Source organism: Arachis ipaensis, chromosome B1 (assembly GCF_059453495.1).
Source record: "Arachis ipaensis isolate K30076 ecotype BB chromosome B1, ASM5945349v1, whole genome shotgun sequence".
In the NCBI taxonomy this organism is placed as follows: Eukaryota; Viridiplantae; Streptophyta; class Magnoliopsida; order Fabales; family Fabaceae; genus Arachis; species Arachis ipaensis.
In genome coordinates, this window is record NC_142436.1 from 148,323,524 (window position 1) to 148,344,090 (window position 20,567).

The 20,567-nt window shown below is 33.9% G+C and overlaps 3 protein-coding genes and 1 long non-coding RNA gene across 9 annotated transcripts; 2 read left to right on the top strand and 2 right to left on the bottom strand.

Annotated features, from left to right (window-relative positions):
- Positions 1-169: 169 nt before the first annotated feature.
- Positions 170-2,035, bottom strand: LOC107640118 (uncharacterized). Its single transcript, XR_001620354.3, has 3 exons — positions 1,895-2,035; positions 445-542; positions 170-317 (listed from the first exon to the last, which is right to left on the bottom strand). It is a non-coding gene; the product is annotated as an uncharacterized LOC107640118 (long non-coding RNA).
- A 4,278-nt stretch (positions 2,036-6,313) lies between these two features.
- LOC110263798 (uncharacterized) lies at positions 6,314-7,830 on the top strand. Its single transcript, XM_021105595.2, has one exon. The coding sequence runs from the start codon at positions 6,419-6,421 to the stop codon at positions 7,706-7,708; it is 1,290 nt and encodes a 429-aa protein (XP_020961254.1). The 5' UTR covers positions 6,314-6,418; the 3' UTR covers positions 7,709-7,830.
- Positions 7,831-8,389: 559 nt separating this feature from the next.
- LOC107640026 (uncharacterized) lies at positions 8,390-12,988 on the bottom strand. 4 transcript variants are annotated; one of them, XM_088502159.1, is made up of 9 exons: positions 12,176-12,988; positions 11,890-11,978; positions 11,607-11,748; positions 10,863-10,952; positions 9,950-10,018; positions 9,532-9,878; positions 9,318-9,360; positions 9,187-9,224; positions 8,390-9,004 (listed from the first exon to the last, which is right to left on the bottom strand). In XM_088502159.1, exons 3-6 carry the CDS (start codon positions 11,673-11,675, stop codon positions 9,699-9,701), a joined length of 408 nt encoding a protein of 135 aa, XP_088358285.1. In that variant the 5' UTR covers positions 11,676-11,748; positions 11,890-11,978; positions 12,176-12,988; the 3' UTR covers positions 8,390-9,004; positions 9,187-9,224; positions 9,318-9,360; positions 9,532-9,698. The 4 variants fall into 4 exon arrangements, with proteins under 4 accessions (XP_088358285.1, XP_088358283.1, XP_088358284.1 ...); XM_088502157.1 differs by having other exon boundaries at positions 9,527-9,878; XM_088502158.1 differs by having other exon boundaries at positions 9,187-9,360.
- A 52-nt stretch (positions 12,989-13,040) lies between these two features.
- LOC107640012 (uncharacterized) lies at positions 13,041-17,417 on the top strand. Of its 3 annotated transcripts, none has more exons than XR_015902602.1 (4): positions 13,041-13,697; positions 14,781-15,024; positions 15,296-16,582; positions 16,835-17,417. XR_015902602.1 is itself a non-coding variant. In XM_088502156.1 (3 exons), the coding sequence occupies exons 1-3, from the start codon at positions 13,347-13,349 to the stop codon at positions 15,865-15,867; spliced, it is 1,167 nt and encodes a 388-aa protein (XP_088358282.1). In that variant the 5' UTR covers positions 13,041-13,346; the 3' UTR covers positions 15,868-17,417. The 3 variants fall into 3 exon arrangements, 1 of the variants encoding a protein (XP_088358282.1); XR_015902603.1 differs by having other exon boundaries at positions 14,784-15,024; XM_088502156.1 differs by having other exon boundaries at positions 15,296-17,417.
- Positions 17,418-20,567: the final 3,150 nt, after the last annotated feature.

The following is a 20,567-nucleotide window of genomic DNA, read 5'->3' on the forward strand; positions in this document are numbered from 1 at the left end:
TGTCTTTCTCTTGGGACTTCCATTTCTTTCGTAACCTTAATGATAGGGAATCCTTTCAACCTTTGGCTCTCTTAGGTATCCTTGATGATTTTTCTGTCTTCTAACCACTGACAATAGGATATTGTCTCTTGATTCCTCTGGTAGTTTTAGCTGTAAATCTCACTTTCAATTTTTAAAAAGAATTACAGATTGAAGAAAAATTTTTGAGTAAAATGATCATGATAGTATTTCATTAAGCAGCAGCAGCAATTGCCATAGGAAATAGTTGACAACAGGAAATTTTATGCAATAAACTGAAATCAAAGATGCATCCAGTCCTGAAATACAAAAGGATGAGATGAGACAGTCTTTGAGAAACCATGTACATACATACTACGATGTGCAACACAAGTATATTAAGTAAAATTTGCATTCCAGATAGAAAATTAGATAATAACTATATACCTTAATGACAGATATCAAACCGGTCTTAAATTGTAAAACACCTAGTCCCTCACTGATAGGTTCCAAATTTTGGGACAATGAGTATGCATGCTTACATACTGCAAATAAGAATAAGATTCCATTAGAACAATTGTTAGGAACCTTAAGAGCTTCAATAACAGAATTAAAGCATATATTGGCACTCCCAAGCCACTATCTTATTTCAAATAACATATACATTTTCAAATTAGCACACAATTAAGCCATATGTTGATTTTAACCCATTTAAATTGTCAGCTAAATCACAGGCCAAGTTCGAATTAGCAACAAAGAACTCAATATTAACATCAATTTCATTTTATTGAGTAATTCTTTAATACTTCTTGTCTATATGGTTGATAACATGATATATAGTTCAATAAGGATGAATATGTGATCCTCCTTTTAGGAAATGTATATCCTATAGTCGGCCAATGACTTTCACAGTTATACTGTATCATGTTGAACATACAACAAAGATAATACACACAATTTTATAATAACTTCTATATCTAATGTTAACCAAAGTAAGTGAATAAATTAATTGGTGCTATTTTTTTAATAAATTATGTATAATTTAAAACTCCTTTTAATCGTCTTTATTATCATCATCTTCTTCTTTCAAAAATTTTCATAATTCTTCTTATTTTATGCTTCTAGCAAGAATCAGTATCACAACTAAAAAATTCCGGTGTCAAAATTAAAAAACTTTTTTGGTACTATTTTTTTAATAAATTTTGCACAACTTAAAAGTTTTTTTCCTTTCCTTCCTCTGATTTCACCCTCCTAATAAGAACAAAAAAGAAAAAAAATAAAAAAAAATGTTGCAATAACCACTCGGAGGAGGAGGAGAAAAAAAATAAGAAAAAAATACGGCAACAACAACAACAATAAAAGAACGATAATGAGGATAAAACACGCAAAGAAAAAAAAAAGAACATGAAGAAGAATTGTGTGATTCATGCAAAGGATGTGTGAATGATTTTTATTAGGTTTGTGCCAACTTAATAGGACTTGGTTGACAAAAATATTTAAATATATTACGAGACCAAAAATATATATAATAAATTATTATTTCTATTTATAAAAATTTAAAATATTAACAAATATATCCATTGATAAAAGAAATTAATTTTATACTCATAAAAGATAAAAAGTTATTATTTTTATTTATAAAATTTTAAAATATTAATAAAACTATACATGAATAAAATTAATACATGTATTTTTGTGACATCAAAACTATTTTTATGGGTAAAAAACTAAATATGAATAATTTTTCATTATATTAAAGTTTTATAGTTAGAAATTAGGATAGATTTCTCAATATATATATGACTGGGAACGAAGATTTCTCGACGAAAAAAAGGCATCAACAAAGTTCAATACACAAACAAAAAGAGGAGCCCGAAAGCCCCAAAAAACCAAGAACCTCTTCTTCTCTTCATGTATGCGGGCTGCCTGCCCGTCCTCAAGCACAGAACGGATACTGGAAGGTGAACGAACAACGGATCCGGTGCCCCCTTTCATTCGCTTGCCCTCTGAAGGGAAACAGGTTACTCTGCACTGGATCTGCGGGTCATGGTAAAAATCAAATATATATATATATATATATATATATATATATATATATTGTTATGAGTAGAGTCTATCATTTTAGGTTTGGTTCGATACGATAAAATTTTAATTTTTTAAAATAATTTATTAAAATTAATTTTTAAAATTAATATTTTAAATTGATTTGATAAATAAAATTAAAATTAGTTGTTAATAAGCATAAATTACAAAAATTATGTTTGAAGGAGTTATTTTTAGTATTTAAAATATTTTTAATAGATATAAATATAATAAATATAAAATTTATTAATATAGAATTGTATTGAATTTTTAAAAAAAAAATTTTATAAATATTTTCAAAAACAACCTTAACTTCTCAAAACTAGAAGTATATGTATATGATTAGCACCACTTTTTCAAAATGCTTTTTTAAATTGAACTTTATTGAAAAAAAATAAAAAACCAATATCAATAAAAAATAAAAATTTAGTTACTTTTGAATTAAAATATTACTATTCACATAGTGAAGTCTTATGCCTAATTTTCTTCCTGTAAAATTAATAATTAAATACTATTAAATAAGTTGATATATTTAATTAAATTATTATTTAATATTTTTAAATTATCACCTTCAAATAAGATAATTCATCAATTCACATATTAAAATAAGAGTAAACTATTATTTTTATTCACAAAAGTTGAAAACACTGATATATTTTTATTCATAAAAGATAAAAATTACTATTTGTACTTATAAAAAATAGATTTTTGTAGACAAAATTATTCAAACTCTAAATAAATAAATTAAATTCTTAAACTACTCTCTCTCTTTAGCGACTCCAGTTCCAAACTTTACCACTACTCTCCTTCCCAACTATCACGATCACTACCTCCATTACCATCACTACCACTACCATCGCCATCCCCACCCTTCCTTCCTTCTTCCTCCTCTTCTTCCACCTCTTCGCCATATGCTGAAAGATTCTCTCTGCATATAAAGAAACAAGCACAATAAACTATATAAAAAGATTCAAACACACCCTTATCATGAAAACAATACAACAAATTCCAAAATTTTTTTTTTTTCACAAAAAAAGATGCTTTCTCCCACCTGTCTAAATTACTAATGTTCCAACTAATTTGATGCTACATTCATCTAATACTAATTTGATTCAAATAAATCTATGAAGATGATAACATAATAATAAAAAGAGGGATCTTTATTTACTTGAAGAGGAGAAGATCGGAGAGGGTGGGTGGGAGCTTGATACGGCTGAACTTGGGGCGGACATGGTGAGGTAGATGCAGATAAAGCCGGTGGTGAAGAGGAAGAATATAGCGACGGCTATGGCAAATTCGCAGCTGTTGAGAGAGAACTTCTCCGATTTGGACTTTTTGGCGGCGGGGGAGTCGTCTTCACCATTGTTCTCGAGGTCTTGACGAGCAACCTACCGGTATCGACCGTTATGACGCGCATCCTTAGATCCCAACGAATCACTCATACTGCTCACAACATCCTTAGATCTAGGGTTTCTTTCCGACATAGACAGAGGCTGAACTTGTGTTAGATGATTATGCTGGTGATGGTGGGGCCGGTATTGTTGAATTGCGACTGACACTAATGAGGGAGTGTGTGGCGAAGGGATTAGCGTGACGGTTGAGGAGGAGGGCAAGGAGGTGATACTGAGTGGCAATGTGGTCAATGTTAGAATTAGAGTGGCTGAGAACATTGAGAGAGAGAGGGAGGGAGATGATGGTTGTAGTGGTGGAGAGAATAATATTAAAAATTTTATTTAATTTTTTAGGATTTAGATAATTTTATCTGCAAAAATTTATTTTTTATGAATACAAATAATAATTTTATTGGCTCCCTATACTTTCTCTTAATAATATGCTCATACACACTTGATTTTGGTTACATTGTCCATGCTTCAAATTTTGTAGGCTTCATTTCGTGTTAAGGTGATAAGATCTGCTCAAGGGGCGTCAATATACCAAGTAGTATGATTTTGTTTATAACTTTATATACAAATACATATATACTTTTATATTTCTCATGTTACAGAAAGTTGTCACAATATTGGAAGTCATTTATAACATGTTCACGTTCATTAATTTGGATATGAACGTTAAAATATTACAAACAACTCTTTTGATTGTCATTTACAGAAATAAATTATACAATACGAGCAAAGAAAAATTGAGTTGTGATAGATATATTTTTACTGTTGTGGTGGATTGATCTCTTCTTGTGTCTCAAGTTCGGATGGTTCATTAACTTAATTTTTTCCACAATATAATTGTTTCTTATATCATGAGCAAATTTTGCAAGTAAGTTTCATAAATCATAATTGGATAAAGACACGTGGTACCTAGCATGAGATGAGATATCATTGTTTATAGAATGCGTATTTTCTTGGATTATGTCTCTATCATATGTTTTTTTTTAATTATTTTTTTTGTCGTATTTATTGTATAAAATTGAATTGGAATTATACTTCCCTTGAATAGATGAGTTGGGTAAAGTAATGTAGCAAACAAAGACTAATAAAAGTCACCAAAAAAACAAAGACTAATAATTACTATGCTTAAATTTATGTTTGAAAATATAGAATCATGATTGTATACTAATAACGAACAAACATATCACGGTTTGTTTTTGTTAAATGTTGGAAGGTGTTTAAACATAAGTAACGTGTTGGCACGATGATTTTCTTTTAGTTTTGTAACAAGAATTATTCTATTAGGCGCACCGTCACAGGGTGAGTGTATGTGACGTGAATGTTGAGCCTTCTAACATAAATCTTTTTGGTAAATTTTAAGATCTGCAAACCAATTGTTACTTGTCCAATGTCCATACCACTTAAAATTTTTACTTAGATCAAGCCAACATATGAAGTAAATGTAAACAAAAAAGAAAAAATAAATAAATAATTAAGAATAATGTTATCTTTACGTATAGTATTATTGTTGTTTATTTAATGAAATTTTAAATTATTTTTTACTTCAGCAACTGGAGAGAAATATTAGTACAAGAATATTTTTCAAGTTCATATAATTTTAGTATTTTAGGTTTTCGATTAATCCAATTGAATCGGTCAATCAAGTCCAATTTTTAGAACCTTAAAAAATACACACAAAATTATTTGATTTATAATTTAATTTCATTGAAAATTGATGTAAAAATTTACATACAATACATTACTCAATAACATACTAAAATATACAAATAATTTAAAGTCTCAAAATACACAAAAAAAAAAAAATTTTAGTAAAATTTCAATAACTCATAAAAATTGACCGAATGAAAGATCATAATTTAAAATAATAGAAAATATTAAAAGTTGCTATAATAATAATAATAATAATAATTTATTATGATCTGATGAAAAAAAAAGTGAAAGAAGAAAACGAAAAAGCAAAAAAAGACAATATAAATTAATAATTTTAAAAATAATAATAAAATTAAAAATAATTTAAAAAATTGAATATAAAATTAAAAAAATAAAATATTTTTTATCTATTAAAATTATGTATGAGAATAACAAATGTTTTGTTTCAAATTAAATATTATTAAAAAAATAAATTTAATAATACTTATAAATAATTAATTTGTAATTAACGTTTATAAATATTTATTTTTATTTTGTTACACATAATTTTTTTAAGATATTATTTAATTTAAATTTATAAATTTTATACATTTTAAATTTAAATAAATATTAAAATTTTTATATGCTTTTAAATATTTTTTATTTTAAATTTTTAAATTATTTCATCAAATTTATAATTTTAAAAATAAAAATATAAAAATTAAGCTAATATATATAGAGAGAATAAGTTTATATTTGAAACCTGGTCCCTGGTCAACAGCCCCATCTTTCATCTTTTAACTAGGGGTGTTCATAGATTGGATTGTATCTGTAGATCTGCGATAAATAATCACATTCGATTCAAAAATTGCGGATATTATCTAATTCGTAGATTGATTGAATCGGATTGTAAATATCTATTTTACATCCGCGTATCTGATTTGCAGATCTGCACATCCACACAATAATAATTAAAAAATAAATAAATATATATATTTAGTATTATATTTATTTGTTTGTATATTTTAGTTATTAATTATTATTCATATATAGTATTATTTTATTTTTGTTATTTAAGAATAATTTGATTAAAAATATTTTAAAAATAAATAAATTAAAAATATAAAAAAAATATTTTTATTATATTTTTTATATAAAAATATAATTAAAAAGAGAATGTTCAATTTTATGGATATATCCGATATCCAATCCCCAACTCAAGAGCGCAGATATCATGGCCAATCCGTACCCTAATCCTAGCTTTTTGCTGCCGCAGCACCACCGATCTCGTTCGATCGCAGGGAGTGATGGCGGAATTGGATGCTGCTGAGTCAAAAATACGAAAAACGGAGCAGGTTGAAATGGCGAAGGAAGCGTGCCTTTGCCTTATGACGTATGGAAAGTTGATCGTGATCAAACTGAGCAATTTAAAGGAAGAAGTTGATGTCAAAGATTGGACTTGTTTGCCTCCACCACCGTTCGAGATGTTTTTGGATCTTCCAGGTCATGATATGTGTCCCTTCGAGTTCGACTCCAAGATCTATATGGCGCCGTCCGACAAGTTGAGCCTGCCGCGTGAAATTGGCAGAGCCAAAGCCGTTTCCATGGGGAATCTGGTCGCCTGGCCAATCTACGAAATCAAATTTGAGGAGTGCAGAATTGCCCCTACGCTGGATGGTGCACCCTTTCCTTTTTACAAATCATACATCGCAAACACGCCAGGCTCAGGCGATGTTTACTTCTATATAAATGTGAGGCAACGGGTCAAAGATGAATCTAGATTTTACGTTCTTTGTTCTGATTCTAGAGTTTGGAAACCCTTGATGGCTCCTGGGGCCGCCATCATTAGCGAGCCACATGTCGAGAATACCATGTTCGTCCTCGACAACAACCTCTTTTTTTCATCGTCCAGGGAGTTGGAGAGAGACTCCTATTTGGCCCGCTTCGACCCCATCAAAGAGACTTGGATGGATATGTCTGCCGCTGATAACAATCTTTCGAACTTCATAACGGGTAGACTCATTAGCGGCGGTAGACTCTTTAGCCGCAGTGACCAATGTCGTAATACTTATTTCCCACACATTTCTGTGTCCCTTCCCGGTCTTGGAAGCAGCAACTACACCGTTTGCCTTACACATGAGTATGTGGAGGAACCTCCTCATACACCTTTGGACAAGGTCCTTGCCATTCTCGTTAACCACCTGAATGGCCTAGTCGCATTATATCAATACCTTGATGTGGCTTTTGAGGGTATTCTACCACCGATGGAAGGACCCGGCAGATTCAATTTTGTTGACCTTGGCAACGGGAAGCTGTGTGCAATATGCTCTAGCCAGTTATTGGGTTCCGTTCCCCGTTCATCCGCGCACTGCTTCTCCATTTTCACACTGTCCGTGTTGAAGGACTTTGCAGCATTGCAACTTGACAGTGGGGCTCCTCCCATGGAGCGAGATTTCTTACAAGTTACTGTCCATAGGAAGAGTGTCTTCACCATGGAGAACGGTGGGATTACTGGGATTACTAATTGTATGCGCCATGCGTTTGTTTGGCCACCTACTAAGGGAGGAAGATTTCAGCACAGGACAACTCTATTTTAGTAACATTTCTTGTTATTTCTTGTGGCTTATTATCCTCCCTAGTCGTTTTCAATAGGATTATGAATGAACAATGAATTAAATATTAATGTCTTTCAGGAATATGATCTTGCTTTGAGTTGTGTCTATATTCTCTTCAACTCGTACAAAATTATCTGTGCATTTTGAGATATTTGCATTATTGCTGCTGGTTATATTAAATGATCAACTCACTGCTTTCTATTTCAAAATACATGATGCATTTTAAATAATTAATTCAACTGATAGCCCGCACATATTATGTCAAAAGAAACATTTTGAAGTTTCACATAAAGTTAGAATGATTCTTGTTTGAAAAATTGTTTAAAAATTTGATTTGAGTCATATTTATAATATTATCGATTGATTGCTTTATTCATTAGATTAAGAAAATAAGAAAATAATAAGAATGATGACGAAGGGAAACTGGGTTACAAAAATTCAAATCTAAGTTTCTAAATGACTAAAGAAAAATAATGATGTTATTTTTATAATGTCATTCTGTATGAGTTTAGAGAGAAAAGTAACATTATCAGAATAGGTCATGTTCCTAAACAAAATAACCTAATGTGATGATCAGTTTTAAGTGAAGTGCTATAAAGGGGTTCTATGAGTCTATTCTTTCAAGAGATGATTATTTCTACAAAATATAATGATACATGCATATGGAGTAAAGAAATTTACAAGTCTCGTTCATATATGATAATGTCATACTCTGTACAGAGCCCCAAACTAAAACAAAACATAGGGGAGCAAAAAGTTAAAAACAAAAAGTGGAAACCTAAAATCTAATGGGTGACTTTATCAATATTTTCTTCCAATACATATTTCACATAACCAAACCATTATCTCCAATACAAGCAACATAGTTTAGTGTAGCCAGTTCTACTCAATCTATTATTTGTTGTACAATGGATTTCAGCTTCAAAACGGCATTTGTGTCATCACAGGTGAATTCCCCATGTAAGCACATCTGGTTAATACTACAGGGAAACTTCTGCATGTAGACATCAACATTTAAGTTCCTATTCACTTGCCAGTGGCCATGTATCTGTGAAAGTGGAAATCCATTTTGCATATCTCGCAAGTCATGACCGAGAGGGCCGTTTCCGGTCAGGCTGATGTTCCCACTTCCGACCTATCCACGTTATCACATCTTCTGACAAACTGGTCAAGAGTTCTCTGCTTTGAAGGCCTATGCCCAATAGTAGTATGCTTTGCAGGGCTACTCAATGGCTGATTATTTGACACAGCTAAGGTGTTCTCATGGCCATCTAACACCTGATTTTTCAATAACTAAAACTTAGAATGGTTTCTCAAAAACATCAAAAAGTAACTCTCAAATACTGCTTGAGTATAGATCTTGACAAAATATAAATATAAACCAGAATAAAAACCTTGAAACTAAGCAGTATGTACATTTTGCATTACATATGATAGTTCAAGAAGATGTAGAAATGTACCTGCCCCCAAATTATCCGGTTTGAATTGCACCACATCCCTAAGTCGTAAAAGTTTAGATCATCAATGCATAATAAATGTTAAGTCAATGCTATACCAAGCGGCGAAAGACTGCAGAGATAACAGAACCTACCAAATGTATCATTTACCAACTAGTATATATTTACTGATGAGACCTGTAAACAAGAACTAACGAGTCAAAAAACAGAAGAGCACATGTTGTCTTTGCTACTAAAAAATTTAGATATGAGAGTTCTTTTCATTTGAGATTATCTGTTTTCTTAATGTTGTCATGCAACTAGTAACAACTCTCTCCTTTCTACTTAATGAGTGTGAGAATACCTGACCAATTCTATATGCACGATCTTTGGCCTGAATTAGGTCACCTGGAGTCCAGGATTGTTCTGTAAAGATAACTGTGCTTGCAGCAGTTAAAGTTAATCCAACTCCTCCCGCTTTAATGGATAGCCGCATGATAACGTGTCACATGAAATCATTATCTCAAGCACAAATACTAACCAAGACAACAGAAAAGATGCTTATAACGGAAACACATGGAAGAAATGCACAACCAAAAATACCACCATACTACAGCTGCCTTGATATAATCCTTTTCCTGGAAATCTGTAACCAATTGTTGCCTTGATGCAGCGGGTGTACCTCCATCAATCCAGATGCAACCCACTTTTTTCTTCTGGAAATTTTCAACAGTTTTTGTAAGTGCTATAATTTCCAATATAAAGAGTAAAATTGAACTGGTCTTACAAGAAGGCACTCATGTATTGCATCTATCATTGGCTGATGGTGCGCAAATATAAGAAACTTGCAACCTGCCTGCAGTGATCACAACATATTACCGTGATAACCACCGATAGCCCAAATGAAATAGAAAGGTGGAAGCAAGAGAGAAAAAAAATTGAAGCAATCAAACTTTCAAATTAAGCATACACAACGTTTGGGGCGCTGGAAGATGGATGAAATATAAGAATTAACACATAATCTAAACCACTCAGACCAGCCAACGTTGACACCAATAATAGTTGTGGCATACGAATTAACATGTCATATGCTGACATTTTCACTACCCTGGTCAGCCAATTTAATTCGTTCAACTTAGGGTCCTACACTAAGGGGTACCGATTGCAACAAAAGCAATTAGAAAAGACCAATTTAACCATGCATCATGCAAGCACACCAATCAAAGGAGATGGGTGAGAAACTAGAGAAGTTGAGAACCTAACTTGACTTTCTTGTAGTACATACAGATGCAGTCACTAAATTCTTTATTGACATTTTATTGCTTTGAAACAGTGGAGGGGAGCAATACCTCAATGAAAGTTCCGAATTAGTATATATCTGGAATCGAATATATCATGATTCAGTTTTGATCATATACCAGTCAAAATGATTTAAACTACTCCAATATTGGCCAAGGCCTGAGAAAAGGCAAATATAAAAGAAAGATAAAATGTTGAAGAAAAGATAAAAATCAAAGAAAAAGTCGGTAAAGTTTTAATCGCAAAAATAAATGATGATTAGTGAAGTGATTGCTAATTTGGGGAATATTTTTTCTCTTGAAGATAAAAATTATAGACCTATCATAGTTCTAGGTAATCAGAAAAACTTCCAAACAACTTGTACAAGTCAAAATAATGTTCAGGGCTTCTTCCATGCAAACCTTGTTAATCAGTTTCTTTTGAGTAAATTTAAGAGATTCAGACTCATCTTTTGATTTAGCAGATTTGATTTTGGCTTTTACCGCCTCCAACTGCAGAATAAAAAAAAAAGCAACCAATATTGATTAGATTTTACCACCTCAGACGCAAACCAAAGATGGAGAGCACATATTACCATCTCCAAGTCAAATAACCTAATTTTAAAAAGAAAACTTACCACAATCTTACCAATAAAAATGGGTGAGCAAATTTTTGAACCATTTTTAAAGTGGAAGTTTTAGTAAAATACTCATAATCTAAACAACAATCACATAGTTCAAATAAATGAAATCCACAGTCCACTTTTTTGAATATCAATAACCCTATAAAATGTAAATAGAAAATAATTTTTTATGCCCAAAATAAGCATATTGTCAAGACATACAAGAATTCTGTTCCATAACTAGGTCAAACATAAATAACCAAAACTGCATGATGCTATACTAGTCTCGAGATATAGATGCAAAACAAAAATATGGATGGAATAATGCCAAAGTGACAAAGGCACAACGACCATCAACATGGAAAAATATGTATTGCGAAACAAAAATTTACTTTGCTATAACAGCTACTATATGGATGGAATCCCAAACACTTGACCAGCTTCCCCCCAAAGAAATTATATAAGCCAAGCTCGACTCTTATTAAGATAGAAAATACCATCAGTTTCCCAACTATAGAGAAAATGAAAATAGAAGAATTATTACCTGAACTTTATAATTAGATATTTCTCCTAGAACCTTCTCTGCTTCGGACAAGGAAGAAAGCGGGAACATCCATAACCCAGACTCAAATTTTCAAATAACTAAGCCCTCAAAACAGCCAATCCCGAAAAGCAGAAATTATTACCTGCCATGAAACATAGCCTATAAAGCATGAGTATGCAGGAACTTGTTCAAGGTCAAAGACATAGCCCCTAATTATGGAAAATTCAAAATTTTCAATAGAAATATAAAGTTCAATACTCTTGATGAAGTTAGCATGTGAAACCTGGTCATATTGGAATTTCGCTGCAACATGCCCACTGGAATGAAGAAAAAGTTTGACAGAAAACTTCGGCAGTTCTTTAGAAGGCTCATCTGGTTACATATAAAGCCAAAATCCAAAGCAAATGCCAATAGATCAACAAATGATATTTCAAAACCCGAAGAAATTACATCTAAGTTTATAACTATTATTTTTTCTTATGGTAGATCATTAGAATTAGAGACAAGTAACACAGCCATCAACAATGACACTGAAACAAATGTTAAGGTTTTGAAGGAAAGAAGCATACTTTTTCCCTTGAGGCAAAGCGTCCACCTGGATTGGAATACAAACACACTATGAGAAGTTCTCCTTCCAGAAACTGAACCACAGGGTGAATACTAAAGACTATAGTAGCAAACGTCTTTTGATTCTTCTGCATTATTTTGTTTTCTAAGATTAAAATGAGGGATACACACTCATGAACAACACTTCAACAAAATTACCCACATACCAAAAGACAAATTTAACCCAACAAGAGCAGAAAGAAAAGCAAAGCTAGATAATACAAAATGGGAAACATGAAATGAAGAAAAGATGAAAACTTTAAATTTTGAGGACGGGAATCGGAAATGGGGTTTGGTGGGAAGGGTTGGGAATGGTTGGACGGCGAGGGGGGAGGGGTCGCGGCCGTAGAGGAGCTAGAGGTGGTGGTGAGGTAGAGGCCGACGTGGAGGCAGAGGCGGAGAGGATGAGGGTAGCGGTGAGGACGAAGGTGGTGATGACGGAGACGATGGAGGTGACGACGGGGTCAGGGAAGTGGTGGTGGTGGAGGAGGGTACAACGGTGGTGACGGGAGGTCAGGGAGGTGGTGGAGGTGGTTACGGGGGCCACTAAGGTAGAGGTGATGGTGGTCAGGGTGGGAGTACCGGAGGTGGTGATCGTGGTCATCCTGGAGGAGGATAGAGGTGAGGCAGGTGGCCAGAGCCATGTATATGGTTGCGGTGGTGTGTGTGGAAGAGCCATCTGTACATGTATATCCTTACGGTAGAATTCACCAACTTTTAATTAGTATGTTTTTGTTTGAAAAGCTTATTAGCGTAAGGTTAAAATGAAGGCCTATTTGTTTTTTTTTTTCAAATAAGCCCTATAAATTAACAAAAGGATGACACTGTTGTAATGTAAATGGTAGAGTGAAAGAAAGACACACATAATCATCGTTTCTGATCCCCCGCCCCTCATGGCCTCACCCTTCAATCTCTATACTCAAATTAACGCACCCTTTTATAACTCCATCATCCACATTACATTCCTCACTTCTCAGATCACCATTCTCTCGGACAAGGAACAAACAAAAACAAACACTAGAGTTTCTCTCTTTTTCTTTTATTTGTTTGATTTTATTTCCGATCTTGTCCCTTCACTGGAGCTGTTGAAACGCGGTCGTTTCGGGGCCATCGCTGCTGAGTTTGAGATTGGAAATGGTGGGAGGAGGGAGCAAGAGGGAGGAGGCGCCGGTCATAAACAGCCCCTTCGTGTTCGCAGCGCTCGGAAGCCTCAAGAAGAAGAAGAAGCCTGAGATTCTGAGAAGGAACAGGCTTCATCCAAGGGGAGAGCCTCCTCGTCCTCTTCCACCGCCGCTTCCTCCGCCGCACAACAGCAGGAGAAAAAGGAGGTTTTTCTGGCCCCGGCGCCACTCACGTCGAAGTCATGGGCTGACGTTGACGACGAGGATGATGACGATTGACGACTACTACGCCATCACCGCTCCACCTCAATCCATTTGGGGCGCTCCTGTTGCTGCTGCAGCTGAATCCGAGGCCCATGCTGAGGTGAACATAAAACTTTGAGCATTATTTCTTTTTTCTATTTATGTGTGTTGGATCACTACTGCTGAAACTTGATATGCAATGGCTTGAATCGTTTATTTTTTAACTATGGATGGTGATGATCGTTGCCTTGATGCAGAGAGTGTAATTTTTTTCTTTTATTATTGTGTTTTTTATTTTTGAATCCGTTAGTCCTGTGGCATGGATAGTGACTAGACTTGGAAAAGGTGGATTAGTTGAGCTGTTCATGTTCTCACATTTATTTGCCAAGAGGTGAACCGAACTGGAATGGATGTTATTCAGTAGGTGATTTGATTGCGTTGTCTGTGTTCTGTTAGTTGGATGTGTTAGGCAATGCTGTTTTGAAGGTTGGATTGGATGGGTTTAATGGTGTCTTTGAGGAGAAAGAGTTGCGTTGAATGTTATTGCATGCATGATTGGAAAGAAAGCTGGGTGTTCTTTTTATATCTTAAAGATATAATGTTGGATATTCTGTTTGATAATGAGGATCCTGGATTCTGGTCTTGTTCTGGATATCTAGCTCTGGGAAGGTATTTATGGTCCTTGTTGAATTGTAATTTATGTGATTTGTGTTAACGGTCTAACGATCTGTAATCTGGTATGCTTGGATTTGATGACGTTGTGCTTGTCGGTTTGCTAATTCGAATTTCTATGTTCTTGTTGAGTTGTCAATTATTCGGTTTAATGATTTGGAATCTGATTAATATGCATTTGATGGCTATTTGTCGGTTTGCCGATTTGTTATTCTCATTTCCGGATTTGCAATTTGGTTCTTCAAGCTCAAGTTTCCACGTGTTCAATCTTGCATAGTTAAAATGATTGTGTCTTCACCCATAACTATAATTTTTAACGTAGATGATATAATGTAGCCTTTATTCTTCATGGACTTGCCCTTCACCTCCCATTTGGAGTAGTGAAAGCTGAAAGCTGCATAACTGGGCACTTAATTGTTAATTTGTTTTGGCCTTAATGGCAAATTAATAACATAGAAGATGGTTATTATTTTTTCATTGAGACATTGAGCTTCACATTGACTAACTACAAGACATGTGAATGATTTAATAGCAGGAAAGCGATAGTGAGATAGAAGGCCTTGATGATGCCGAGGATGAACATGAAAATGAATTAGAAGCGCCAGTAGAACCTGAAACTGTTGTTAAGAAGCCTCGTGAACCTTCGTTGTCTACCAAGGAAACTGAAGAGCAACTTTCAAAGAAGGAATTGAAGAAAAAAGAGCTTGAGGAGCTTGAAGCTGTTTTAGCAGAGCTAGGATTGCAAAAAGAACCCGGAAGCCAGGCTGACTCCCATGGTAATATGATGTTTTTGATCTTGTGAAAGAAAAAAAGAAAAAAGATATTATAATTATCTTAGTTCTTTCAAGGAGGTATCTATCCTTTCAGAATTTGTTATTGATTTAACCATGTTGGCTACAAGAATGCTATTTAAATATCTAAAGTATTAAGTTGAGGCTTGAACTTGCTCATGCAAACGTTTGCCAATACATTTGCAAGCCCTGCTAAGATGACTTATTATATAGAAATTTCTTACTTGGAATCTTTTACCTGTCCTGGAAAATTCAGGTGCTGAGAAGAAGGTCGAGGATCGCAATGGTGAGTTAGAAAAGAAGGAGAATGCCACCAGTGAAAACAAAAATGCAAAGAAGAAGAAGAAGGACAAATCTTCAAAGGAGCAGAAAGAATCGCAAGACCTGCCTGATTCTGTGGTTGATGGAAAGACAACTATGGAAACTGCTGGAACGGGGAAGGCAGAGGACGCACCTGTAACTGACGTGAAAGAGTGGCATAAGAAAGTTGCATCTGTGAAGAAGAAAAAATCAAGAAGATGGATGCTGCTGCTAGTGAGGCACGAGTTTCAGTTACATCCAATTCGAATCAATTCAACAATGGCCGCCGTGGCTTCACCTTCCTCTAGAAATCAGACGCTGTCCTCCTCGCGCTCCTTTTCCTACCCCTTCGCTTCATACATCTTCGCTCCCAGAGCCTCCCCCTCATCCCCACGCGCTTCTCCTCCTCCTTTGGCCACCATCGGCATTTTTCTTCCAACTCTTCGCCATCATGACCAACATTGTCATCCGCGAGATTCTCCTCGGAGCAACCACCAGGCTCCCCCGGACAACGCACCACGGCTATAAAGAGGTATACTCTGATTTATGATTCTGTTGCTTAGGGCTAAATTTTTCTGTGCCAATTTTAGGTTTTATCCATTGTGCTAATTCAACCGAGTTAACGGTCCTTTGCCCGGTTCGGATGATGCAAAAAAACCGTTTAACAAAAGTTGGTTTTTTGATGGTTTTCAAAAGTAAAAAAAAAAAAAAAAAAAAAAAGTAAAAAAGTAAAAAACCCCATATAAAGGCTCCCACTACCCAGTTACCCCCACTCTCTCAGAAGAAAACCCTAATACCCCTCTCTCTCCCTCTCTGAGTTTCAGCGCCGCCACCACCCCTCTGAGTTCCAGCGCCGTCACCATCAACAGTAGTGTCACTTTCTCAGCTTCTCTGTTATCGTGGTGTCGTCAAACCCGCCTCTGTCCTCATCGTCGTGCCCCTCTTCTCCTCCTGGATCCCTTCTCCTCGCATCGCCGGGTCTGCTCGGAGCTGTTGTTGGTGTCGTCAAGCCACTTCTGTCCTTGTCGTCGTCGGCCTCCATGAACTTCTCTGTCCTCGTCGTCTTTCCCCGTCTTTGTCTTCGATCCCTTTCTCTGTCGAGCTCACGGCGAAGTTCGAACGTTACTCTCTGCCGCCGTGGACTCTTCGCTCACTCTGCCGCCGGGGACTCTTCGCTCACTCTGCCGCCGTAGAAAATTACAGAGTTTGATTACGTTGCTCTCCCTGTTTCTCGAGTTCTTTGGTAGTTCAATTTATTTTTTTTATTTTGTTAATTATAATGATTATGATTTGCTGTTTTTTATATTCTGGATTTCTGATGGTTGGATAGATTAAATTCTGATGGTTGTAACTGTAAAAAAAAAAAAATCAATTGGATTAACTATTTAACTCTGTTGATTAACTGATGAAGAAAATCTTGTTGCTGCCTCTTTTGTTTTATGACTTCCGGAGTATTTTTGTTAATTGTTGCTGGTACTTTTGTTAAATTTTTTAGAATAATTTTGTTGATTTTGCACCTGCAACTGACGTGAAAGAGTGGCATAAGAAAGTTGCATCTGTGAAGAAGAAAAAATCAAGGAGATGGATGCTGCTGCTAGGAGTGCAAGGCTTGCCGTGGCAAAGAGAAAAGATAAGGCGATTCACTACAATCAGCAGCCTGTGCGGTAAACAGGATGGCAAGTGGCAAAGTACTTGTATCTTGTCTTTGTTTATCCTTTTGTTTTGCCCTTTATATTTCAGTCTTTCCATTATCATATATGGGCATATGCTCTTTGTTCATTTGCAAATGCAAAATAAACATCGATAGAGGCTTTAGATAAATTGACTATGAGCAAATTTATAATTTTACATGAGGGAAAATACGAGTATATGAATCTTTTACTCTGGTACTCTATGTGTACTTATCAAAGTTTTAAAGCAAGAAGGTATAATCCATTTTTCTGTCCCATTTGTTTCATTGTATGCGCATCTCCGAGAAAATTCTTGATGATGTTCATCTGATGTATCAGATGCCGTTGAAATACATCAACGCATTTTTTGAATTTGGGTTGCCTATAATTTCTTTCGGTCTCTCGGAATTTAAGAGAATTAATAGCATGGTGCAATGTGAACTATCATTCTTGTCAAATCAAAGTTCTTTTAAGATCCGGTGATGTTGATATGAAGTTGAAATGAATGGAAAGATGTGATACTTATAGTAAGTAAAGTACCAACTACTACAACCTTATCTAACCTATTAATTGGTTGAAGACAATATAAACGAGAAAGAGGAAAATTATAGGAGAAAAGTTCAATTAATTATTTAAAGGGAAAAATATAAAATATAAATTTTTTTTCTTTAATTTTAGCAAAAATTTTAAAAATACTCTTTAAGTTTTATTTTGTTTCAATTTTGTTCCTAAAATTTTCAATTTGCATCAAGTATATCTATAGTAAATTTTTGAAAAGTTTAGAACAAATCAGTAATAATGCATGACAACTATGTCTGATTTGCTTATGTTAAAGGTTGTTCTTGTGAAATTATTGTCAAATTAATTTAAAAGTTTTTGAAAAATTAGTCACCACTTACCTGAAGTATATATGATGCAAATTTAAAACTTAGAATAAAATTAAATTAAAATAAAACTTAGAGATATTTTTTAAATTTTTAACAAATTTTAAGGACAAAAAATATATTTTATCCTTGTTTAAAATACATCGTGTATTTTAAAATAGAAAGTACTAAATTGTTCATTTATAAATTAGCATGAATAAAAGTATCAAAATATAAACTTTTATTTTCTTAGTCAATTAATTGAGTTCAAATATTGAATTAAAAAAAAAAATAAAAACTATGATGTGAATTGAACAAAACAAATAGTATCAAAATACAATGATACAATATGTAGAAAATAAATTGAATACTAAAGATCATATTGATAACACCAAAATGATTTAAAATTGACATAAAAAGTTCAATCACACGAAGCAGTAAAATATTGAATTTTTCTAAAAAAAAACATTACACATTCAATGAATTGAATAATTATCTCAAATATAAAACAATATAAAAATCTAAAAAAGAACACTGAAATATCTTTACTCTAACTCCAAAATTATAAAATAGTATGGAACATTACTCTCCTTCTTTCTTTCTTTTTAATTTAGTTTGAAAAAAATGGTAATTGTATTAGTTCCAATGTTTAATATAAAATTTTGGTTTTGAAATATGTGATTCTAAGTAAAGTATGACACTCGTTAACATAAACAACTGTCCTAGTAATAGTACACTATGAACAGATTAAAAAGCTTATACTTATGGCTTTTTTTTGTTATGAATTGAAGAATTGTGTAATCCATTGTTATGGATTGATTGCGAATTTTTTTTTATAGATTTCGATTTTTTTTTTGAAAGTGCAAATTAAAAGGTCGATTTTTGGGTGAGAAGAAAACGGAGACTCTGATTTTGGGTTTGAAGAATTCGAATTTTGCGCTATCACAAATTGGAGTCTCTAATTTGTGTGTTGGCTGAAATTTTTTTATTTTGTACAAGTTCGGTGAATTGGTTTTATATTAAATAAATTTGAAAATCCAAATTGGTGAGTAGATTTTGTGAATTAAAAAAAAATCAAATTAGAAAAACTCATTTAATTTCCCGATTTCTTCTCTAACTCTTCTTTCACACTCACACAGCTCCAATAATAGCGAAAAACACCACTGTTGAGTCAATATGAAAATTAAAAATCACATACTTATAAAGGACATGTCTTTTTTTTATATTGATTGGTAAATGTAATAAATAAATAAATAAATTGAAGACAAATTGTAAAGACAAAGAATGACAAACTATTTTTATTATTTGAATTATTAGATGTACAACAAAATCAAACTATTCATATCAATACATTACACTCATCTTAAAGAATGACCGACTCTGGTGCGATAAGGTAGACATTGGAGGAGCTCTCTCTGTGAATCTCTTGTGATGCTACAAAACATAATTATCAGACTCGACTCAACCCAATCAGTTCTACCGAAAACTCAATCACCCGGTCACTTGGCCAGGTTGAGCCGTACCGTCTAAACATTGAATATGGTAAAAAGCAATTTGACCCGTCCAGTTATTATCAAAATCAGTGACATAACGTGGACCGGGTCATGCGTAATGTTTGTTTTTTAAATTTCAAAAACGTCATTTTTCTTCATCAAAACCCTTATGCCCTAAACGTGTACTTCCTCTCATCACTATCTCGCCAAATTAGAAACCACCTCGTCTCATTCTGTCCAGCGTGGCAAGAACTGGCCACGTCACTGACGGCGTCAGTGCTCCGGTGACGGAAATTGGAAGAAGGACTAACGTGGTGCATTTTTTCGAATCTGAGGGACTAATTTAGTGCAATTGGAATCTCGAGGACTAATTCAATGCAATTCGCCAATCTCAGGGACCAAAGTGGGGCTTAACTCCAACTCGCTGCTTTCTATTTCAAAGTACATGATGCATTTTAAATAATTAATTCAACTAGTAGTCCACACATATTATGTCAAAAGAAACATTTTGACGTTTCACATAAAGTTAGAATGATTCTTGTTTAAAAAATGTAGCTTAACAATTTGATTTGAGTCATATTAATATAGTGAATGGAGCGAGGGTTCTAAGGATAAATATATTAAAAATTTGATTTGAGTCATATTAATATATTAAAAATTTGATTTGAGTCTACTTTAAAGATGCAGCAATGAATAAATATACAGAGATGGTTCTGAGGATGACACATGCCCTGGTGTCTCCCATGAAGGAGCGAGCTCTGCTGTAACGGAGGCATGCATCATTTTTTATTTCTAGCTGAGCCGTGTTGTTGTCAACGTGGTACGATGTGCATAGGCCCCTTAATGCTATTGGGTTGGGCTTCTCTTATTGTGTTGTTGACAACGCAGTACTATATGCATAGGTCCCTTAATGCTATTGGGTTGGGCTTCTCTTTTTGCACTGTCAGTGATGTATTCCTTTTAAAGGAGTGGAACAGGTTCGAACTAGCTTAGGAGATTTGACTTTTTCTTAGTATTTATGTATGTGGGCTTGCAATGAAAGAATTCTTTGTTAATAAAATTAGGTGGAGAAATAAAATCTTAAAGATGAAGGATTTTCACCAAAAAAAAGACAAAAAGGGGTTTGTAGTAGTAAAAGCATATTTAGGTTAATTTGGTCATTTTAACTCTTTTAGAATATATTGAAGTGAATTACAATTTTA

Excerpts from the sequence above, each read along its gene's own strand:
- LOC110263798 (XM_021105595.2), top strand. The coding sequence starts at position 6,419 with ATGGCGGAATTGGATGCTGCTGAGTCAAAAATACGAAAAACGGAGCAG.
- LOC107640012 (XM_088502156.1), top strand. The coding sequence starts at position 13,347 with ATGGTGGGAGGAGGGAGCAAGAGGGAGGAGGCGCCGGTCATAAACAGC. Across the intron at positions 13,698-14,780 it reads AATCCGAGGCCCATGCTGAG|CAGGAAAGCGATAGTGAGAT; the intron begins GTGAACATAAAA and ends ATGATTTAATAG. Across the intron at positions 15,025-15,295 it reads AAGCCAGGCTGACTCCCATG|GTGCTGAGAAGAAGGTCGAG; the intron begins GTAATATGATGT and ends TGGAAAATTCAG.
- LOC107640026 (XM_088502159.1), bottom strand. The coding sequence starts at position 11,675 with ATGTTCCCGCTTTCTTCCTTGTCCGAAGCAGAGAAGGTTCTAGGAGAA. Across the intron at positions 10,953-11,606 it reads TATCTAATTATAAAGTTCAG|TTGGAGGCGGTAAAAGCCAA; the intron begins GTAATAATTCTT and ends TTTATTCTGCAG. Across the intron at positions 10,019-10,862 it reads AAAAGAAACTGATTAACAAG|GCAGGTTGCAAGTTTCTTAT; the intron begins GTTTGCATGGAA and ends TGATCACTGCAG.